The sequence below is a fragment of the Centroberyx affinis genome, unplaced genomic scaffold (genome assembly GCF_046629955.1).
Source record: "Centroberyx affinis isolate AG114_WGS23_722 - 3 ecotype Tasmania unplaced genomic scaffold, CSIRO-AGI_Caff_v1 ptg001258l_1, whole genome shotgun sequence".
NCBI classification, from domain to species: Eukaryota; Metazoa; Chordata; class Actinopteri; order Beryciformes; family Berycidae; genus Centroberyx; species Centroberyx affinis.
In genome coordinates this window covers 217,451-240,471 of record NW_027279769.1, presented here as the reverse complement: position 1 = coordinate 240,471, position 23,021 = coordinate 217,451, and the positions used below count along the sequence as shown (strand labels likewise).

At 46.7% G+C, this 23,021-nt stretch overlaps 1 protein-coding gene across 1 annotated transcript in view; it reads right to left on the bottom strand.

The window, feature by feature from the left end:
• LOC139648789 (plexin-A2-like) overlaps nt 1-21,979 on the bottom strand; it is a 122,042-nt gene extending 100,063 nt beyond the window's left edge. The window contains exons 1-2 of the mRNA XM_071525027.1: nt 20,774-21,979; nt 15,551-15,733 (exon numbers count right to left, since the gene is read on the bottom strand). Coding sequence (XP_071381128.1) covers nt 15,551-15,733; nt 20,774-21,979 — 1,389 coding nt within the window. The remainder of the gene's footprint in view (nt 1-15,550; nt 15,734-20,773) is intronic.
• Between the last annotated feature and the right edge of the window lie 1,042 nt (nt 21,980-23,021).

Here is a 23,021-nt window from a genome sequence, read left to right as displayed (position 1 = left end):
GCTGTAATTCTAAACCCGCACACAAAAGCAAGGACACCTATGCGCAAACACAGCTACGTACATGACGGCAAATCCATCTGCCAGCCACTCTATTCAGGCAATGCACACATACACACAGACACAGACATTTCACACGCGCACGCATTCACACCTTGAACCCAAGCGGACACTTAATCCAGCTCTTGTAAAAGAAGTAGAGCCCTCCTGTGCCTGCTTCAGTCTCTGAGGTCCTCAAACAAATAAACTTTCTTTGGCTTCAAATAAAGCCCTGAGCTCCCCTGCATTTAAATACACTCTGGCCCTGCTCCCCCCCTGGTTTCAATGCACCTCTGGGTCCGGCGTATGGACTCGGGCTGCTGCCCATATGGTCCCCACTGGATTAGGCTAAGAAGCCCGGCCACATAATGGTGAGGCCCGGGGAACCATTAAAAACCCATTAATTGTGAAGTTTGAAGCTCCTTACTGCAATGATATGCTAATATTTCTTAGCGCTGGAGCCGGAGCGGAGAATGCGAGGCGGCGAAAAGGAACAAAAGAGAAATAGGTGGAGGAAAAAGGAACAAGAGAGAAAAAAAATGTGAAGATGGTGAGAAGAGGAGAGAATATACAGACTGTTCCAGGTCGTTGTGACTCCCTGGCATCCACTCGTTTGCCACACACACACACACACACACACATACAAAGACACACACACACACACACATATATACACAAAACATAGGGTGAGAGGGAGGAATGGAGAAAAGAGAAGAGAGCAGAGCAGAGGACAGAGAAACTGCAGGCAGCAGAATACAAAGAGGTCAGTGTTGTGGAAAACATGGAGTCTGACATTAAAGTGATGCAGTTCAACTTCCTCGCTTTAGCGCCAGAACCACATGGCTGCGAGATCTACACACAGAGAAAAAAACTGAGAAAAAAAAATCCCAGACAGTGGGATAGAGGGAGAGAGAAAAAACGAGAAACAGAGGAACAGGGAGTTGCTGAGGAGGAAAAAGAGATAGAGAGCAGAGCCTGCCCTCCTCGTATTCTTTCATCTTCCCAATATACGGCGTTTGATGGCATTTATTTGTTCTGTGGCCGGGTGGCACGGCGCAGGAAAATTCAGAGGCTGCTTATCGCTGCATTCCTCTCCATTTCAGAGTGGGCCGGGGGAACATTAGAAAGGCTAAGTCCCCACCAAGCAGATTAACCAGAGCCAGCCAGGGGACCAGAACACAGATTTAGGATGCATCACCCAAATAAGATTTAGGCTTTTCACTGGCAATTACTCACAGTATACATTTCAATGCATATCCATGCAGCTGAACCCAGCCTGGCCCTGAAAAGGACTAAGGCTAATCTGGAACTTGCCACTGTACCAAAAGCTTATAGTGTGCTCGCAGCTGAACCAAGCCGTGCGTTTCGGGCTAGAGTTGTCGCTTCCTGTTGTTTACACGCAATATTCCCTTCCTCTGATTTCCTTTACACCAAGAAACAGGACTACTTGTTATTCATAGGCTGCCACCAATACATAACGCGGATGTCATTATTTCAATGTGCGCTGTGCATGTAGCATTACGGCACAGCCGACATGACAGAGACATCAACACATCAGCATCAATAACAGCCGCAGCCATGAGAGAGCAGCGAGGGGAGTACCGCAATAGTAGTGTTCACTTTCAACTACAAAGGCCAGGCAGTCTTGCATGTGCGGCTCTTCCATGTAATGAGTGCTCTCCCTATGAGCGACTATGATGCTGATGAAGGGAAAGGAGACCGGACTTGTCATTTCCCCGTCGGACCCTCGGGAGCCAGGTGTCTCTCTTTAATGGAGGCATGTGGAGACTAACGTAGGTTAATGAGCTATGCAGGCCCCAGAGGAGCAAGGCATTATAGGCTATATGAGATCTCCTCTCATCCCTTCATCCCTCCATTTGTGTCAGACCCTGGGAGAGCAAAGGAGAGGAGAGAAGGGATGTGGTGGCATGAAAATAGAGGCGTACGAGAGGGAGAGAGAGAGAGAGGGAGAGAGAGAGAGAGAGAGAGAGGCAGCGCAGGAACAGACGGGGAGAGAGATAGAGAGAGAAAGAGAGAGAGAAAGAGAGAGACAGAAAGAGACAGAGCCAAAGAGAAAGCCAGGTCTGCCAGCCTCTTGAAACAATTAAGGCCTGGATGAGATTCATCCTATAGGTTCCAGTGCCAAGCGAGGCCCAAATGTGGCAGTAAAGGGAAAGCTTAGTGAGAGCGGGCCTAATCAGAAACAGACCCTCTACGACAACAAACCAAACCACACACACACACAGGAAAGTCGACACTTTACATATTAAAGCTCGGCAGGGAGGGAAAAAAGCCTGTGGAAACATCAAAATGTAATGAGGAACAGGCTGAGTGAGTGCATGAGGGAAGGAAAGAGAGAGAGAGAGGAGTGAGGGAGAAGAAGGAAGGAGCTTTTAAATATAATGGACGTGTTAGACCAAACCGCAGATGTCCTTTGTGCCTGTTTTAACATTGTTCTGTTGTGGGGTTGTACTGTATGGCTTTATTGCGCTCCTCTTTTTGTTTAGCTCTCAGATGTGGCTTAGTCTTTTGTTTGGCTGTCTGTGGCTGCATCGCTGTAGCAGCTATGAACTCAGAGTAGGCAACCATCTGAGCATGCTGCATCGCTGTCCCCAAACATGAATGTGTACCCTCCTAAGATGCTGCCAAGAGAGGAGAGTAAGTGTGTGTGTATGTGTGTGTGTGTGTCTGTTTGTGTGTGTGTGTGTGTGTGTGCATGCATGCGCTGTTGGGGGTGGAGGTTATTGATGAGATGAGAGAGGAGCAAGGGGGAAATGGAAGCAGGAGGAAAATACAAGGGAGAAGAGGAAGGATAAGCGAGGGAGGGTCGAGGGGAAACAGAGGAGAAACGGGGGGGAAATAGAGGAGAGAGGAGATAAAGCTTCAAGGAGAGAGCGGAGGTGAGAGGAGGGAGGTGTGACCAGGTTTGCGCCCAGGAGCAGAGAGTGTAGCAGGGTCTGTGGGCACAGCCGATGGAGAGGCAGCCTCACATTCCAGGCTTGATCCTGTGTAAACCCTGTCTGTTACCACAGATCTGATATGGAAATAAGAGGCCAGATGGGGGCTTCCACTGGCCTTATAAGGGATTGTAGCTTGGCCTGGCTAGATCACGGGTGAAAAGCCATGGAGAATGAGAAAGAGAGAGAGAGAGAGAGAGAGAGAGAGAGAGAGAGAGAGAGAGAGAGAGAGAGAGAGAGAGAGAGAGAGACAGACAGACAGACAAACAGAGACAGAGAGAGACAGAGAGAGACATAGAGACAGAGAGGAGCTGGCTATATGAGATAAAAACAGCATGAGACAAAGAGAAAGATGCTGCAAAGTGGGTGTGAGAGGAAGAGAGATACAGAGACAGATAGATACGGACAGCAGCAGAGTAGGACAGAGAGAAAGAAAGAGAAAAGAAATGGAGATTCAAACCGAGAAGCTGCCTTTCTGGTGATATTCTTGTTTTGTTTTTTTTTCTCCTCTGACGCTGTTTCAATGATCTCTGTTCTTTGAAGGGGAATTCATCAGGGCCCAAGAACAGAAACAATTTCCTCCCCGTCACACAATAGCAAACTTAACAATAGAACCCAGCACAACTCGATTGTTACGATTCATCCTACTACCATTGTTCCAGACTGAGTCCCAGAGGTCCACTTTATTTTAGGATTTTTCTCCATTGCCTGATAGAATAACTTTGCCCTTGAAAATGACTACAGATGGTGGGGAAGCAAAAATGAACAATGAGCAAAAATATAGTAGTTCACCATGTTAAAGGCCTATGCTGAACGCTGACGCCAAACAGATACAGCAAAACTTCAATTCCATCTTCCAATTTCAAACTTCTCACTAAAGCTTTACAAACAGCTCTGTTGGTTTATCCTTTCATTCTGCTCCTCTGGTGTATTTAGTGCTAACAGCGTTTCCTAGTCAAGATGCTCAGACGGTAGGAGCCAACAACCTGCTGAGAAACCTGATCAGCCACGCTAATCTGATCAGCTGCACTTTGTTCAAGTGTGTCTTATTTAAAGAGGACAGCACTCCCAGCGTGGCATAACCCAAACACCGGGCTGATCCTCTTTCAGACAAGGATCCTGGCGAGCCGACCCCGTCATCTGATCCACCACACCTTCCTATCCCGCCACCCGCCCACCCCCAAATCCAGCCCGCAGCCTAAACACAGCATACCTGCACCCGAGCGTTCAACCAACCACAACAATCTGGGCCTATTAGGGTGAAAACTCATGACACAAGTGTTTCTCGTTTCCTAATCAGTCGGAAGGCAAAAGCCCCCCAGTGTGTGTGCGCGCGTGTGATGAAACACCCTTGAAATAGAGTGAAACACGTAAAGTGTCTTTTGAATGTATGATCAAGGGAGTTTCCGCACACGTCCCTCATACAAATAAGCAAAGAGCATTATGTGCCGCAGACGGAGGAATATATGCACATAACCGAACACACAGCACACAACCCTTCAATCCTCAGACAAACACATGCGCACACCTCCAAAGCAAACAGATTCATTACACTGAAAGCAGAATGCCTTAGGGAACCAGCATGCAAATGATGTTGACAAGATCTTTGCCCTCTTGTCAGCGGGGGAGGTAAAGTGACACCGGTCCTCTCTCTGAACTGTCACCAACAGTCAAGTCAGTCAGCTGACCAACGAACTCGCAACTGTAACCTATAGAGCCTGAGGGTCAGCCGATCGCTAACTAACCTAAAACTGGTTCATCTGTTATTCTGCCGATTCATTATCAGAGTCAGCTAATGGAGAAGATCACACACACACACACACACACAAGCAGAAAACATGCCCCCCCTGTCCCTGAACCCCCCGCTGAGCTGACAGCTGCTTCCAGCGGCACCGAATTGCGCCCGCCATATGCACCAAAACTCCCACCATGACCGACGGTAACACACAATTCCCCACAGAAACGTTTAACTGCCCTTTGAACGGAGTTAAAAGGAGGAATGTTGATGGTTTGCCGCTGTGCCATGATTCCATCAAATCATCACCTCCCTGCCTTGACTGCTAATCCGATCCGACACGGCGGGCCCGTGTCACCGAGCGCGGGGGACGCCGTCACCCCCAGCCTCTGGCCCTGACCTCTACCAGTCAAGTTACAAGGAGGCCCGGCTGATGTTTTCCCATCCGCTAACCATTAGAGTTTAATGAATAACAGCGGTGGCAGAGCTGACCTGTGGCTGAAGGCTGGCCTCTGGCTCCGGCTCGGTTCTTTGATATCATGACCTCCTTGCTGTCCTCTCAGTGACTCTCTATCTCGCTCTGTTCCACTGAAACAATATCTCACGCCTGGTGCCTCTCTATCTCTTGCTGTCACTCTCTCTCTCTCTGTCTTTCTGCCTCTCGCACCCAGTCAGTGTGTTGTGTGTAACGGCATTACATGGCCCTGACCTTGTGCTCTAGTGTCAGTGCTCTAGTGGTGTGGTGGTGGCCAACTCTCTGGTAGGAACATAATGAAACTGACCCGCAGCCTTACATTCCTGTTATCCGGGGGTTCAAAGGTGGAGTATGGCAGAATTTTTCTCAGGGGAGAACAGGAGCAGGCCGCCGCAAATACGAATACCATTATAAATCCCCGGTAAGGTCATTCAGTGTCTTTACAACACAGGACTTACTGCGGCCTGAGTGGATGCTCCTGCCAGCGAACACAATCCACCGCACACAATCCAACAATATGTCCAACCTATATGCAGAAGGAACTGTCCAATCCCATTAAGACTCTAGGCGTCTCTACTCAGCCATTGGACAGCAGCGCTCGGCTATCAAGAAGGAGTCTAGGCTGACAGCTCTGTTTCATGACAGGCTGAGGCCAAACCTGATATACAGCTGTCAGGAGAAAGAGATGCTGCTGTGTGTGTGTGTGTGTGTGTGTGTGTGGTGTGTGTGGGTATCTGTGCACATGTGTGTTAAAGGCACAGAAGTGACGAGAAGGTAAAGGCTGAGTGAGCGGAGATTACCAGTGGCTTGAAATATTATCACATGCTATTAGCACTGTATCACTGTTCATTAGGCTGATGGCTAGCTGGAGTTTCTTTTTACTTGACAGCCCTGCGGTAACAGAGAGAGAGAGAGTGAGAGTGAGCAGGAGGAAGAGAGAGAAATAAAGAGATAGAGTAGACAGTTTAAACAGAACGGAGATACAGAGGCAATGGGAGGAGGGGGGGAATCAAGGAAAAGGAGAAAGTAAAGGCGTGCTTGCCTCGATCCTTCATTGTCAGAGATTCAGCATCCACGTTTCAGAGGTAAATAGGACATATCTCAGAGGGAAACAGGACAGCTGCAGTATTTAATGTCGCAACAAGAAGGAATACGGCAAATTACTACAATGCCTCATTGGTATTGTCATAACATCCATAATAGATGATAACCGGATGACTGTATAATGCCAAAAGGCGTATATCAAAGAAATTATTTGTGTAAAGCCCATAAAAGCTTGCTGTAAACACTGTGTGATCATAGAAGTGCATTAAACAATGTTGTCACCCAGACAAGCTTAACTCTGAGAGGCCTGATAACTGCTGCTGTCTTGTATGAAGTAGGAGACAGAGGAGCAGTAAAGCTGTCCCGCTATCAGACAGAAACATTAGTCGCTGTCACACTCGGTTTGCCTTCACACAGACGAGAGTTTAGTATATCATCAAAGCCAAAACAATTCTCATTTCTGAGATCTACAACTTGAGAAGACACTTGAAATGGGAGCGCAAATTTGCAAAGCTGCTTTGATTCCTTGAGCAATCTAGAATCGTTCTGCATGTTATCAAACACATAAACAATGCATGTTGTTGTTTTTTTCCATTTTGTAACTGCTTCTAATGAGGATGATCATTATGATGCATCTGATGCATCTCTGTGTGATCTGGTGCATGTGAAATGGGGAAAAATCATCAAGAACTTCAAAAAGATTCCCTCTGTTTCTGGCAACTGTTAGAGCTTCTGTCCAAGTTTACAAAGTAGTAGTTTACTCTCCCTCCCCTTCTGTCCTTTCTGTTCCCCCTTTTATCTAATTTTGGACCACTCTGAGAGCCAACAGTAATGAATTGGCTAATCACAGCTATCTGGCCTATTCAAGTGCTTTGTAAGGCAAATCAATAAAGCCTGGCATTGGGCCAGCCATCCACTTTGACAGACGTTGCTCGCTAATCTATTTCTGGAATTTTTCTGTCCTAAAGATGTTTACTCTTTCTCCCTCTGTCCCTTTTCTCCCTGTGTACTTCAGCAAGGTCAGCTGGGAAATTGAAGGAAAAAAAACCCTCATCTTCCATGCCAGCTGGCAACTTAGAGGACAAAAGTCAAGCATTGAGTACTTAGTAAACTTCATTTGACAGAAAAATAAATTTTCTCTTTGATTGGAAGAACTGTTGGAAGTCATTGGAGCTCTGAGACGTATACCTCAGGCAAGAAAAAAACACAAGGCCTACACCCGCACTGTGCCGTTTCCACAGTAACAGATCAATAAGAGCAACGCAACAACTGATAAGAATTTCTATGAATTTCAAATGTTCTCCCTGCGGTGTCTACATTGGCTGCAGACTAAACAGGAATATTGATAGGCCGTGAGGCCCTGCCTCCCAATGCAGCGCCCTTGCATAATGTGTTGGACATATTTTTGTTGTGTTTTTATTACACATAAAGTACTTGGCTGCCAGGATATGTGTTAGAAATATTCATAAGAAGGGAAAAAGGCCACTGCTTGCTTTGAGAAACGTTTGGGAATACGGAGCCTTATTTTCACATGTTTAATCTTTCTGTCTAACCAAGAAGACATGGATCTGGGCAGCCAGTGGTGTTTGATGTGGTTTCCCAATCCTAATGACACTACTGCGCCCTACATCAGCGGAAACCACACCATCCACTGCTACAGGCACAGTATGGCTCTCAGGCTTTGTGAGCAACAGCGTGAGAGCTGAGCAAGGGTGTACACTTTCATTTCTTTCTTCCTCCTCTCAAGTATGGCACATTTACCATGGGCACAGTAAATAATGCTGGCATCAACTGAATTTCTAACCCAATCAACAAGAAAATATGCTGGAGAAATTGAATGCGATGCTCTTTCCACTTCCAGTCTCAGGTGAAAAGTGCCACTAATCAGCAATGGGTTAATTAATCTCGCTCATGAAGTTAAGTCCAATTATGGGACGCACTCAACAGGGTAATTTGTTTCCCGACCAGCAAAAAGGCCCTGCCAATAACAAATATGAAAATAAAATGCTCAGTTCGGAGAAAAACAGTGTGTTTGGTGATAAATGAATAAATCAGTAGTGCACAACATGTTTACGGGCATATGTGATTGAGTCTTTTGGGATTTGGCTACATTGGCATGGATGCGCACTACTGTATATCTACAGGCTAAATTAAGCCTGCATGTGTAAAATCCATCTGTAGTAAAATGTGTGCTCTATATGAGCATTTGTCTCTTGTTGTTGGATAATGAAAAACGCTTCCTTCGAGACACTGGCAGAGAAAAGAGCAAGGAATTAGAGGAAGAGAATGGAGTGGGAGACACAGATAGAAGCAGCGAAAGCAACAGAGAGCTGTTTGAATGTGATTAATGAGATCACTGCAGGGTAGGCAGTGTCATGGTAATAGTCTGAGCTGAGGAGAGAGGGAGAGAGGCAGACAGAGACAGAAATAGGGATAGGGAGAAAGAGAGGAAGGAGTGAGAGGAAGAAAAGCTGGTTGACTGACCAGGCCACATTTAACTTACAACTATGATGACGAGAGAGAGAGAGAGAGAGAGAGAGAGAAAGAGAGGGGGGGGGGGGACATACAGTAAATCAGAGAGACGAAGGAAGAGAGACCAGATATGAGACTTGGATGAATGGAACAGCGGGGGCTCTCAGTCTTCCGCTGGCCTTTTTAACAGTAAAGTGTTTAGAGAAGACCTCGGCCAGGTCTGGCAGATAGAGAGGCTCCTCCTCTGAAGACGGCCATGAAAGACACAGTCTGCCGGTGCCTCTTTATCTGGCTCAGGGTTAAGAGCCGAGCTGGAGGGGGTCAAGTGGAGGCCGGGTTCCCAAAAGGTCACACAGACGTCCTACCAGTCCACAGCACACTCATTGAACAGGCGAGTCATTAGCTAGACTAGAGAGTTGGTTTTGGCAAAGCACCTACAGCAGACACACACACATGCACACACACACACACACACACAGATACGACCACAAAGCACAAAACATACTAACTCAGCCTTCCAGACTTACAACACCACAGAATAGTGTGAATTGCTTCCCCTCGGAAACCCAAAAAAACATGACACACCCTTTGTATTCGCCATTGCTTTTACTCTGACTAAGCAGCTTAGCAGATGCCATTAGCAGGGCCAACTTCACCGGCTAATAGTTTCTGCAGATGGACAGAGGGCTGCAGAGTCTACACTGAAGTTCCCTCAAGGATGTTCAGTGAGCGTTCGGACCGTCTGATGATCAAAGGCTGTTCTCCACAAAGCACAAAGCAGGCCTTCATACAGCACTTCACAGTGATGGTGGATTTATTGGTCATCCTCTCATGCTGTAGAGTTTGGGAAGTGGTTTGCTGCAGTCTCTCTAAGAGCCAGCGTCATATTTGCACTTTTCTAAACAGCGCTAGTTTTTACTGTAGGACTTTTCATTCAACCTCTTTCTGGGAGAAATTGCTGCAGGTTGGTGTTGGGGAAAGATGTTCTTTCACTCGCAAAAGCAATTTCTGCAGGCAATTCTGGGCCCCCAGCTATTGCTAGTGGGCAAATTGAGGCTGTATTGCTTAGTGTAACATGATTAGAAAGATTGCTAGCAATCTAACAGAGGGAGTCCTTAACTCTCATGGATAAATATTGACAGCTGTCGTCTCAGTGAAAATACACCCTTTTTTCTCCATGTTATTTGTCATTTTGTCATTTTACCAAGTTTGAAATGTCTGTTGCTCACTTCATCAACAGGTGCATTAAGTAGGATTGTTTTCATTTCATTTTTTTAACAACACAGAGAAAACAAAGACGATGATTTAACAAACGGATGCAATTATTTGTTCAGTGTGGGATTAATTGGACCCCACTATTCAATCTAAAAACAAAGTGATGCAACTGTCATTATAGAAGGCATTCAGTGGGAAGTGACAATTTGTGAGTATGATGATTGGAAACAAACTCTACCTGGTAGCAATTATGGCAGTGTGTTTCACTTGCAATTGTATTTCTTTTCATGTCAGCTCAAGGTTAATGCAAGTCACACAATGACAATGGAGATGTTAAATAAAACCATTTAAAATTATTTATAATTCTTCCTTTTAAATTGTTTTTTAGGTTATTAGCAATCCCATGAGGAATTGCTAATAACCGACTGAGAAAACAATTGAGGCATCAAACAAAGCGAACAGAGTTCATGATCATATCACACCATTGTACTGTTCCTTGTATTATGATGATGATGATGATGTGTGTGTGTGTGTGTGTGTGTGTGTGTGTGCGGGACAGGTGACAGGACCCCTCAGTTCTGTTCTCAGAGTAATTTGTACCCCTGGGGGAAAAGGATGGGCCTCCATTCAGCTGTTGCCATGGGCCTCAGCTGTTGCTAGGGACATCATCCTCAGTGCTAGTTAAAGCCTCCCTCCCTTCCTCTCTATCACTGTCTGACTGTCTGTCTGTCTCTCTTTCTCTCTCTCCCTCCTTTCCTACCTGCCCTCCTCTCTCTGGTTCCTCCCCCCACTGAGGCTGAGGCCACTGCAAACAGAATACAGGTCAGAGGGCAGAGAGTGACAACAAAAATCTGCTCAGCTGATCTTCTCCTTCCCACTTAAAGATCCAAGCCAGGCTGAGCCGGGCCACACCAGAGCAGGGCCAGGACAAGGCCAGCAGCCTCTGGGCTCACACGCAACAGACAGATCACACTCCCTCTGAGGGTGGCTAATCCATGGAATAACTCTCTGAGGCTCAATGGGGGAGAACGCGGCATGGGTACACACACACACTGATAACAGTATATGTGTGTGGGGGTGGGGCTGGGGGCTATGAAAGAGGTTGACCACTCGTCCACCAGGGCCCTGTAGGAGCAGCTGCCTGCATTTACAAGCCTTTCAAGTCCCCGACACTTTATGCGCTACGATCAGCTGCCACCCTCAGCGACAGCCCCCCACCCCCTCCCCCATCCCCAGTACTGTCTGCACACAACCCACACACACCCTGGCCCCAAGTCAGACCACAGTGGGGGCCAGGTGAGTGGGCCACGCGCCCATTGGCCACGTTAACCAGTTCAACAGGACATTTGTCCAATTAAACACCTGAACCAGCCTTTCAAGTTCTCCCCTTCAGCTGCCAGGGGCATCATCCAAACCAATTCCTGATTACTTACCGAGGCATGATGAGTAGAATTAATTAGGCCGAAAGCAGCACATCATGGTTGAAGGCCTGAAGGTTAAAGGCCTGGATGACATTTTCTGTCTTCAGCTATGGTTTACTGCTGATGCAAACCACCACTAATCAACCCCTCACTTCCATTCAACACTCACATCCACCGCCATAATATATGGTGTTGGAATACAAAGAAAACACTGTATGCACTGCAAGGCAAAATGAGGCACTAAAAGAGTAGAGTGATTGAAAAGGCTAGCTATGTTTATAAAATGGACTGCTTCATGATTCGGTTACGTGTTACTCGATTCCACTGCGTAATTGCTTGAGTCTTAACAAATGAATCTATACAGACATGGGTAACTCTGCTGAATGTAGAAAGCGGGAGAGGATGCCACATGGGAATGTGTCTCTTTGGGCTCAGGTTCAACAGCTCTTAACCCCTGCTGCTCTGTATGAGAGTACTGGGATGGAGGATGTTCATTCCCACTGTTGGCGAATTGATTCTGATTATCAGGGGAACCCTGAATGTGCCTCTGCTGAGCTCGCTTTAACCTCCCTATTCATCTATTACACTGATCTCTTTCAACATCCAATTTTACATGTGCAGCCGTGCCTTCCATCTCCGTCTATATCAAAGGCAGCACTCCCCGCGGCTCCTCTCACGCTTAATGCCGTCGCCACTTCCCACCAATCCCGGTCCCTGTGTGGGATATGTCTGTGCTTAAGCGCAAAATGAACCACACACAGTCTATTCCAATTTAGATGATGCAATTCTTAGGTAATGTGCGCCCAGAATAAACTGCATAGCAGATCTCCTATCTCTATAATTTGACCCACAGAGCCCTGTAGCGGTCTTTGGGTCTCCGGGTATATCGAGTGATAATGTAAATGATAGAGAGCCTGGTGAGTATCAATGTAACTCTAGGTCTAGAATTTAAATAGGACATTAACTCATGATCCAGTGGGGCTGCAAGCTCACTAGAACATCTACTGATGTTAGCTCTGGGTGGACTTAAGCTGTGGCTTTGGTCTCGTTTGCTGCTGATGGGAACTGGTTTCAGAGTAGCTGGAAAAAAGTGTGTGCAGGCCTGGACTATCGATTGCCCCCTAGCAGCTTTCTGCTGAGGTGAACATCTACTCCCCTCCACAATCAATCACTGCCTCCAGGGGTGCCACCCAGAAGTCCACAACCACTTTCTGATAGCCACATGACACAGACGACTGAGACTGCTGGTACACACCTAACGCAAAATTGAACGATAAAACTGGATTTTACTGTAAACTGGAAATGAAACTACGGCTCCTTAATGAAAGATAGATTTGTGTTTGTGCCAGTATCACACAATAAAATGTAATCACTTCACACCCTATACCCACCTCCACATGTGAGCTCTAATATATGAGACTCACAACTGTAATGTGTCTTGAGTGCTTCCTGCAGTCTATCACACTACAGTACATATGCATTCTCCTCACCTCAGTGTCTGCTCACTCCCCACCCTCTTAACCCCTGTTCCTCAATCAATCCCCTGCAAAAGCCTGCCACGGGCAGCAGCATCCGCCAACACTATCCCTCCCGCTTCGCCATGCTCCAGCAGAGCCCAGGAAACAGCGGCATATACAGCAGGAGCCGGTCTGTGGGGAGAGAGCGAGAGAGGGAGATGGAGGGAGGGAAGGAGGGGCGGGATTGAATGGGGAAGCGGGAGATGGTGGGCAGGGGAGGAGGAGGAGGGGGGGGAGTCTTTGGGAAGGGAGCCAATCCAATTACAGGCAGCGGTGCAGCCCTGGTTTCTTCAGCGGCACTAAATTCACATTTCAACGGTCTCTTCCTCCCTCCCCCACCACCTTCTTCCTTTTCGTTCTATCTCCCTCTCTCTCTCTCTCTCCCTCTCTCTCTCTCTCTCTCTTCCTGCCACTCTCTCTCTGTCTCTCTTATTCTTTTTTTTTCTCATCATGGCTCTCACGCTCACACCCCCAACCACCCACCACCCCATCCCCCTTATCCCTCTCTGTCTCTCTTGGTAGCATGAAAGAGGTGGAGGTATAGAGCTGTGTCACCAACCAAGCATCAAATCCTGTCACCCTATAGCAGTGTCACGCATCGATCTGCAGCACCCCCTCACCCCCCCATGGCCTGACAGCGGCATACCAGCCCCCAGCAGAGGGGCTGCAGCCAGGCCTCATCAGGTCATCCTATCCTCCTGCTCTCCCTGTGACACCCAAGGGAGTGGACGGATAACACCCTAAATGTACACACATGCATACTTAAGGCACACACACACAGACACACAGACACACACACACACACACACAGACACACACAAAGCAGCCCTCATCCTGCCACCATTCTTGTCATCTTTTTGCTTGATAAAAGTAGTGAGAATACTTCCACCCAGAGAGCAAAATTCTCCTCCATTTCTCACCTAAGGTAACGTGTGAGAGGACAATGACTAATTATGAGGAAAATGAATCGGGGGATGAGGGTGCCATATTTCGGCTGATTTTTATTATTGGTAACTGTAATGTTGTTACTGAAATTGAAATCATAATTTGTCACACAACTCATTACTGAGAAAAGTAATAGTTGGTGAGTAATGCATTACCACCCAACACTGTTGTCATGTGTGGATCAGCTCTACGGCTGACTGCTCCACCAGGCTTTTCTGTTCCTGGGCTGGCCAGTGGACCGTGGCACCTCGTCTCCTGGTGCACTTCTCATATCCTGGTTAATTCCTCCCCCATGTTAGCGTTACTGTGGTTACAGTCATGCCCTGCGAGGACACAGCCAGTGTAGGCACCGGCACGCAGGGCTATTTTGCATGGATTTTCAAACAGAGAGCACAAGATAGGAGATGGAGGCAGAGGATTGTGGGAAGGCAGTTCAGGCAGGCGGCAGCAGACAAGAGTGTGGAAGGAAGCGAGGGAGATAAAAACAATATGCAGGCAACAGCAACGGAGTTGGGTGAACACTGTTCTCTGTCTCATCTAATTTAACCATGTAGAAAAAAAGTGATAAATTATTAAGCAGCTCAAACGGGGGGGATTACATAGAATGAATCTTCTCTCTAGCATAGCCTGATTGGGGCATTGATTCAATTATGAATAAATGAATGCAGAGACCAAAATAACCCAGGACCATTTGTGTTTCATTGCCAGGCTTGGAATAACAAAGAGCATGCCAAAACAGGTATCAGAATGGTTTTAGCCGTTCGCTCTCTTTCCTCCTCTCCATCTTTTTTTTCTGAGCTGCATGCAGCTGTTGGTAGCATGGGAGGCTGTACTGTATGTGCCAGTTACGGCCCATGTGACGCACGTTCCCGCTGTCACTCAAACAGAGGCAGTCCCAAGGGAGGAGGAGCCAAGTGACTGCTGACAAATCCTTCAACCAGCTGCCTTAACTGCAGTCCAGAAAGCATCATCAGTATGCAATACAACCAACCATTGAGACACAGAGGATCTACACAAACACATCTACATTCAACATACAACATACAGCAGTCTGGGAGGACGTCAGTGTTTAAACAGCTCCATAGCTGTTCAAAATGAACAAGCAAAGCCTGGGCATTTCTGATTGACAATCCCACATTCACACCACCTTGAACTCAAGAGCTCCATGAATAGCTCTCACCTTCCACACCATTCAACCCTCTCAGTGAGTAATCTTGCCTAATACCTTATTTCTTGTGGCTGGAGTGAGAAATCTGTCATTATTACCTGGCCAGCAGCTCTTAACCCTCTTTAGTGTTTGCGTTCTCCTATGGAGACCAGGAGGTTTACATGGGTCTGGTCTCTCTTGCCTCCCAGTGGGCCACAGGCGGAAAGGTGCCTATTAAAATTAATGGGCCAGTGCAGGTTATTCAACACTGCGACACTGGAGCTCACTTAACAAGGAACTGGTAATGACCACTACAGAGAGCCGGCCACTGCCATTCCCCTTCTCCAACGCTTTGACAGCAGGCATTAAATATTGAGGAGAAAAGTTTCCCGGTGACCATGATCCATCTGCACAGGAACAGGACCACTTCTCAGTGTCTGTACCCCACGGGCCGCTGGACAGCGCGGAGTCCTTACGTATCACAGTGATGAAGTGAGCTGAAATCTCCTAGAACAGACCTTTAACTGCTGGACGAGAATAGCCCAAGGAAAAGGAGGAATGGATTTAGCGAATGTCTGTTACTGACCTTCTTCAGGCGTCCGCTCTTGGTGCCCACGAAGGCCACGCAGTAGCCGTTGTAGACATAGGAGGTGACGGAGGTCATGCGGTCGCGGGTCTCTGTGTAGAGAGTGTGCCCGGTCACCAGCTGGGAACCACCGAGCGGCTGGTTGATGTCCAGACCGCAGAAGGAGTCGTCAATAGGCACCGGCTAGAGGAGGAGAGGAAAAATAAAGATATAGAAGGTTATAGAAGGAGAGGTATGAATGACAGAGGGGCCAATTAAAGTGGAAACTGAGAGACGGAAAAGTACAGATTAGAGAAAAGGCAAAAAAAAAAAGTGATGGGGAATATGAGACAAATGTGTCACATAGAGACTCTAGATATGGAATGTAAGAGAAAGAGTGACAAAAATACCTCAGAGAGAGAGACACAGTCTTAGAGAATGAGACGTCAGGAGAGCGGAGAGGCTGAGAACCAGAGGGTTATAAAAGAAAACAGCTCAGTAAGGAGGAAAGATGAAGGTGACAGAGTGAGACAGAAAGAGAGAGCGATGGTCAAAGTTGCGGAAAGCGGTGGCGGTGTCAGGGAGCGTCTGGGACGGAAATGAGCGGGCCGAGAGAGGCGAGCATGAGAGAGAGAGAGGGAGGGAGGGAGGGAGGTCAGAGAGAGGTGGAGGTGTGCGAGTGAGTCTCCCAGCCAGACAAACGTTTGCCTTTCTGTTCCACTTGGCAGACATGTTTCAGCCACGCCTGACTGAGCCCCACCTTGCTCTCACCGTGGCTCATTACCCTGGCCTATCATCACACCTCTGCAGCAAGACACACACTGCATGATAACTATGTGCAGCGGCAAACACACTGCATGATAACTATGCAACCCTGAAAGAGGCACGCATTTAAGTGAAGGGTATGTGTTGATCTGCATTTACTCATTCATTGGAAAATAATTACCACCATAGAGCCTCATTAAGTTTGACTTTAATCATTCTTCTTGGCAAAGTTTATGGGTGATTATATATCTTGCAAGGATTGTTTGTAGTGGAGACTGGAACTAAACTACCAGTCAAAAGTTTGGACACAAGCATTTTATTTTATTTTTTACTATTTTCCACATTTTAGAATAATAGTAAAGATGTCAAAACTATGAAATAACACAAATGGAATTATGCAAATATCAAGCATTTAAGCATAAGCCTTTAGATCAAAATGGCTTTAAGATAATGAAAAACATTCAATCTGGTGTGTCCAAACTTTTGACTGGTAGTGTGCACCGTCTTCTAGTCTATCGCAGATAGGAGAAGGAGAGAGGAAGGAAGAGGAAGAGGAGGTAGAGGTGAAGGAGGAGGAGGAAGAGGAAGGTCTTTCTGGCACTGAATCAGGTCAGCTGAGACAGTCTGAGTGGCAGTGGCCTCAAAGTGCCATGTGGAGTAAGTGAGATGGCCAGGCAGGCTGGAGCCCAGCATCGCTCTCAGTGAATTTCCCATAGTCTCTGTCACACTCTAACTATTTCTCTCTCTTTTTTTCTCTGACTTTGTACCGCTCTTCCTCTACCCCCAACTCATTAATTCTCCCTCTGTAGCTATGTCTATCTCTCTGTCTTCTCTCTCTCTCTCTCTCTCTCTCTCTCTCTCCCTCTCTCAGAAAGGGCTAGACAGACGACGGTGAGTGGCATCTCCCCCACTGGGAGCCACCTCAGCCACACACTACACACCGTGGCAATAAAACCTTTTACTACCACGCAGATTTTCATGAGCAGAGCAAAAGCAATAACGCTGACGGGGAATAATCGCCTCCGCTCTTATAGTCACGCCCCCCATTTTATGGCATTTCCTTTTTTATTCCACTGCCCAAAATAGCACAGAGGTCTACAGCATATTTGAATTAGAAAATGTACACTGAGGTAAGCTTACAGTACATTTTCCTTTTTCTCTTTTAAAATCAAATCTATATCATTGTTTAAAGCGTGTTTACATTTTAAGCATATCCTGATTAGTCATGGACACACAGACTGAATCAGATGGGAGATCTACAGCTAGCAGCTATAAACAGAGCTGGAGAAACAGCCGTGAGTTCCAGACTCTGGCTTATCAATAGCTACTCCCTCAGATGCATGCAGCTATTCCACACGGTCTGTTGGGCTCCAGACCATTTGGTTCTGATTATATCTAGATTGTTTAGATGATGTACGCTTAGCAGACTTGGCAGCCAACCCAACTCCCCCTGGATCCCATGTGGTTGAGTTTTCCAGTTCACCTTCTCGCAGATTTTTTTTTTCCCCCCTTGCATTATAGTAAATCTCGCAAATAGTTGAGAAATGTTGATTCACCACATCCCCGTCTGTTTCATGTGATGCGAATTGCATTGATTATCTTTAGCAGAGCTGTGGTGAGGCTAAAAATAACCGACTGTAACCCTGTGCGATTAATCCTTATCGAATAACTCACGATACAAAAATAATAGATGTTTAATCTATACTGAGCATCAGCTGCTACTCTTGGCTGGTCTGCTTCCATAGACCAGGGCTACACAATGATGTTAAACAATGAAACACAGTGTTCCGCAGTTGTACGTCAACATTTGGTGTGGAATTTGAATGAGGGATGAAATACAGGACAGGATATCTGGTCTCAGACTCCCACTCTCCCACGGTATGTCAGTGTTATCAATACTAGTTCCCCTTTGCTCTCACATGGGTGGTTAATTAGTTGGGAAGCCATGAGCTGGAAAGAGAAAGACATGCTGATAGTATTAGAGACACACACATGCAGTGAGACAGGGACTGATACAGGGAGAATCCTATCATGGTTCGCCTCCCTGGGAGTGACTGCAGCGATGGTGTGACTCTCCAGATGGCAAAAGGCTGGACGGCAGGGTGATAAATCTTTGATTGGCTGCTGTGTCTGAATCCCCTGGCTCAACCTCAGCTTCATCCCCAGCCCCAGACTTGGCCTGTATGTAAGCGTACACACAGTGAAACGTCTGCAGGATGGGAATGAGAGCTACGGATATAATTAAGGTTCTCTGCTTTGAGCTTACTGGCTATACCTGCTGTTAGCAATGGGCCAGAGGAAACGCAATGTGGAATTTCCTCAGAAACCAAGTGAGGTACATAAAGAAAAAAACGACTTAGTCCCTCGGGTTGGTCTCACCTTGATTCACCTCTTTTTTGATGGATCTCAGGCATATAAAGAGATGCATAGTTCTAGGACAAGTCAGTTTAGAATGGGAGCATATTTTCAGAGGCAAGCGTGTGAAGCATATGCCTCTGTTAGAAAAAGCAGGCACACTGCTTTAGCTGGGGATTTAAAGCAAACAGTCAAGGTTAGCATGGCTGACATATCCTGCTGTTAAATGTAATTTGTATGGGCTTTAAGACTTCCTCCTCCATTGACATCTATCTGCATAATCCATATAATGCTATGGATTTATTGACTGCTCATTGACCGTGAGGACAGGGTCTTAAGGACAGTATTTTGCATCTTCTTATCTGTGGGGCTACACACACGAGGCCTGCGTATCCCTGGTTTGTAATGTGAAAGGAGAGCGGAACGTTATTGGCAGCGCACGCCTGAAGAATGGAGTGGGAGGTGCAGCTTTGCAGGTAGCTAGCTATAATAGCGCCTGGCACCCTTCAGAGTATACTGAAGGCCCCGCGGGGAGATGATAGGGGATTCTTCCGGGAGACTGGAAAACGGTTCTAATTCCGGCTCCCACGGTAAGAAAGCCTCCCGACCTCAGCATTGTCGTCACTATATACCGCCTCCTCTACCATTTCTCCCTCCTCCGCCTACTCTCCTCCTTTCCGACCTCCTCTCTCTCCTTCTCAGTGGAGCTAATGAAACTGAACAGTGCCAGTTCCAGATAATGTCTCCCTCCTCCTGACAATCACCTCTGACATTGCGCTAATGGGGAATTTACTGATGTTAATAAAAGTGGTCAATAGAGTGCCCTGGGGGGATTAGCAACAAAGGAAGCTGAGCGCTGGTTCTCATCATAGCAGGGATGGGGATATCATTAAAACCCTAAAAAAACATCAAGTCCCCCCCCTCCCACCCTCACCCCCCACACACACACATATAGGTATTCACATGCCCTATGATGAGGACACATTTCCTACATACACATACAGTATAAGCCTGAATATACACACACTGCACACCTACCTCCACGCACATACACACACGCTATAAGCATGAGACATACACTTAGCTAGTCATTAATGTTCATTATTCCTTTTTAATTCCTATTAGCAATTAGAGAATGAAGACACAGGGGACTGTAGCATCCTGGGACTGAATGAAAATAAAGAAACTTAATTTTACTTGACAACATGTAGCAGATATGTGGCCTTGTATTATAGAATAATTGGGTATTTCAGAGGGAGTAGACTGGCCTGTAATCTATGCCAGCAGTAAAAGCAGACTACCATGAGCTACACCCCCCACTACTTCTCTCGCTCTGCTAGGGAGAAAGTGTATTTATTTGTATTGCGCTCGAGGAGAACATTATCACTTTGATGGTTGCCAAGAAAAATAAATCCCCCCTAATTTATGAATATCTCTCATTGAGATATAGCTTAAAATGGCTGTTCTCTGATATCAGAGCTGCAAAACAATTAGGCATAATTACATGTAGTGCAAGAATAATTTGATAACAGAAACTATACTACACAAGGCAGTCAAAAGCATTTCACGATTACTGCTGTGTTTATTTGTATTATGGCATACGCCCTGACTATGTTCAACATTGTGGTTCCTAGGCTCATTGAGAAGCTTTGGTCATTCCCCAGCTGTTTAGGGTTTTATTATTTTATTATTTTATTATTTAAGGAAGGAAACATGAGATGTGAAGTGTTCTTGCCCCACCATAGAGTCCTACACTGATTCAAATGTACAGTAGATAAATTATTCTGTTGCCTCTACTCATTGATTTTGCGCTGATGCAAACTCCCAGTGAAAGCAGAAATGCTGCACTGTATATCAGTGAGGTCCTGCTTCATCTCAAAGCAACTTTAGATGTGCAAGAAAAGATTGTGCAGATGATAACTGTATACGTGATTTGGTTTTGACGCTTTATCTTACATTTCCCCATAATAACAGCATTGCACTATTGGATTAACACACACAATATGAAATGAAACTGCGTATTGGTAGTAGAGTATAGGTAAGTATAAATCTGTGTATGTGTTTGTGTGTGCATGTTTCCATGTATGAACATGTTTTCAATTAGTGCATGTCACTGTAACTCACCGCTTTGGTACATTGCACGTCCTTCCCCAGCAGCCAGTTGAGCTCCAGGTGTCCCTCTCCCTGGTAGCAGGACTGCAAGCGCTCCTTGATCCGCGCGTTGATGTCTCGAATGGTGAAGACGCAGAGTGCCGAGTCATCTGGCGGCCGGTGGAACTGCTTCTGGCCCTTGGAGAAGACGGTGAAGAGCACGTCGTCCTGGGAGCTGATGCCGAGCGAGGCGGCGAGGACGCGGCCCGGCTTGCCCAGGTAGGCGGCCTGCAGCAGCCGGTACTCCACGCCGTTCTTCACACAGCCGACGGGCAGCGAAACGTAGGAGTGAAACTTGCGGTCGTCCTTGCAGAGGCGGACGATGCGAGAGGTGTAGAAGAGGTCGCTGGTGGAGCCGCCGGATGACATGCTGTTCTCTGGCGTCTCGGGCTGGACGGTCAGGAAGTAAACAAAGCTGCCACTGGCAAAGCCGTACACATAGTAGATGTCAAAGTGGGAGACCAGTGCCAGTGTGTCTGACGGTATCTTGATGAGGGAGGACACAAAGTCGGTGTGCAATTCATAGTCAAGCATAGCGGAGGATTCTGGGTCACGGGGCAGCTTTCGACTGGAGATAGTAGGAAAGTAGTCCTGTTTTCCATCTACTGCAGTGCCGATAAATAGGGTGCCATCCTGGCCCAGCGAGGGCACAATGACTCCATACATGGTCCCAGTCTGGTTGACACTGGAGAGGTAGTGTTCTTTCTTATGGGAGGGTTCCACCAGGATAAAGAGGTCATCCAGTCTGAGGAGTTTACAGACACCCTGGTAGAGGCTGCCACAGGCGAGCAACCGATTCTGGGAGTAATCAATGAGAAGAAGCTTGTTGACGTTGTTAGTGGAGACCAGGGGCTCGGAGCAGGGCTGGACGATCAGTGGGGGGTAGCATGCCTTGTTGTCATCCTCTGGGCCCGTGTCGTGGGAGACGAGAAGGGTCAGGTTGCCTGAGAGCTTGTAGACACGGTTGACCGCTCCGATGTACAACGCTCCTGTGGTTTGGTGGACGGTCAGATGGTTGAAGGCCCACTCGCGCCGTTCTGGGTGGAAACTAGTGAATGTCTGCCCACTGCACAAGGTGGGGATTACTAAGAGCCAGCAGCCTAGTAGAGCAGCTACAGCTACAGCTCCTACTCTAGGCCCAGGTGATAAAGTCCTGCGTGTAACCCGCCGGCCCTCCATATCTAACGGGCCTGCAAGGCAACAGCAGAGGAAGCAAAGAGAATGGATGAGGAGGAGGGAGGATACCTTCGCCTTTATGTTGTTGAAGGCTTACTTGCAGGTTGAAGCTTCACAAGGGTCTTCACATGTTTCTGAAAAAGACAACAAGAAAAAAGAGAGAAGATATTAGAGTTATCACAGTCTGACTCATATACCCTCCAAAGGGAAACAGATATGAGCAAATGGAAAAAGCTCTTCGCGAGAGATGTGGCGGCTTGAGAAAGGTCAAAGTTCATCCTCAGTAAGGCGATGAGCTGTGAAGAATTGGAATAGAGGCTTACAGAGACAATGGGAGGAAACCTTTGTGGTGCACATTCCAAAGGAGTTGCGGGACAGGGCAGGACAATGCAGGAAGGAGAGGCAGGTTACAGCAACGGAAATTAGCCTGACCTGACTCATACTGCCGCTGCTGCTTCGTCAAGCACTGAGCAAGGGGTTTCTAGGAACAGAACAGCAGCAAACACAGACACTGCCCACAACCTCATATTGCACACATACAGCCTTGGCAATGAGTCATCACTCTTGTCATTTCAAAGTTGTTGAAACTCACTAAAGGCTAATCTCCTTAATGGCGTATCTAATTAGATAACATGACATATGACATAAAATTGTGACACATTTTTGCTTTTTGCATTTATGTCTAAAAAACAAAGCTATCATAAATCTCTGAAAATAATAAAAAATAGTGACAATAATAGATGCGATCATAGCATGGCAGCATGAAGTGTTGACTTTGACTGCGACCTTTTGCTGATGAAACAACAAAAAAACAAAATCTAACAATGAATGAAATATCAGATAAATTAGCACAGCTGAAATTCCTTTGAAACAGGCGCCTCCCTATTACAATTCTGCATTAACCCCCTCCATCAACCCACACCCCTATCACTTGTCCCCTTTTCCTATCTATCTGTGAAAACATACATCAAGCAAAGTCTGCAATTTATGTAACCATGCTCAGGCTGGGCTGCAGAGATCTCTCTCCATGTACCATAAATCAAGA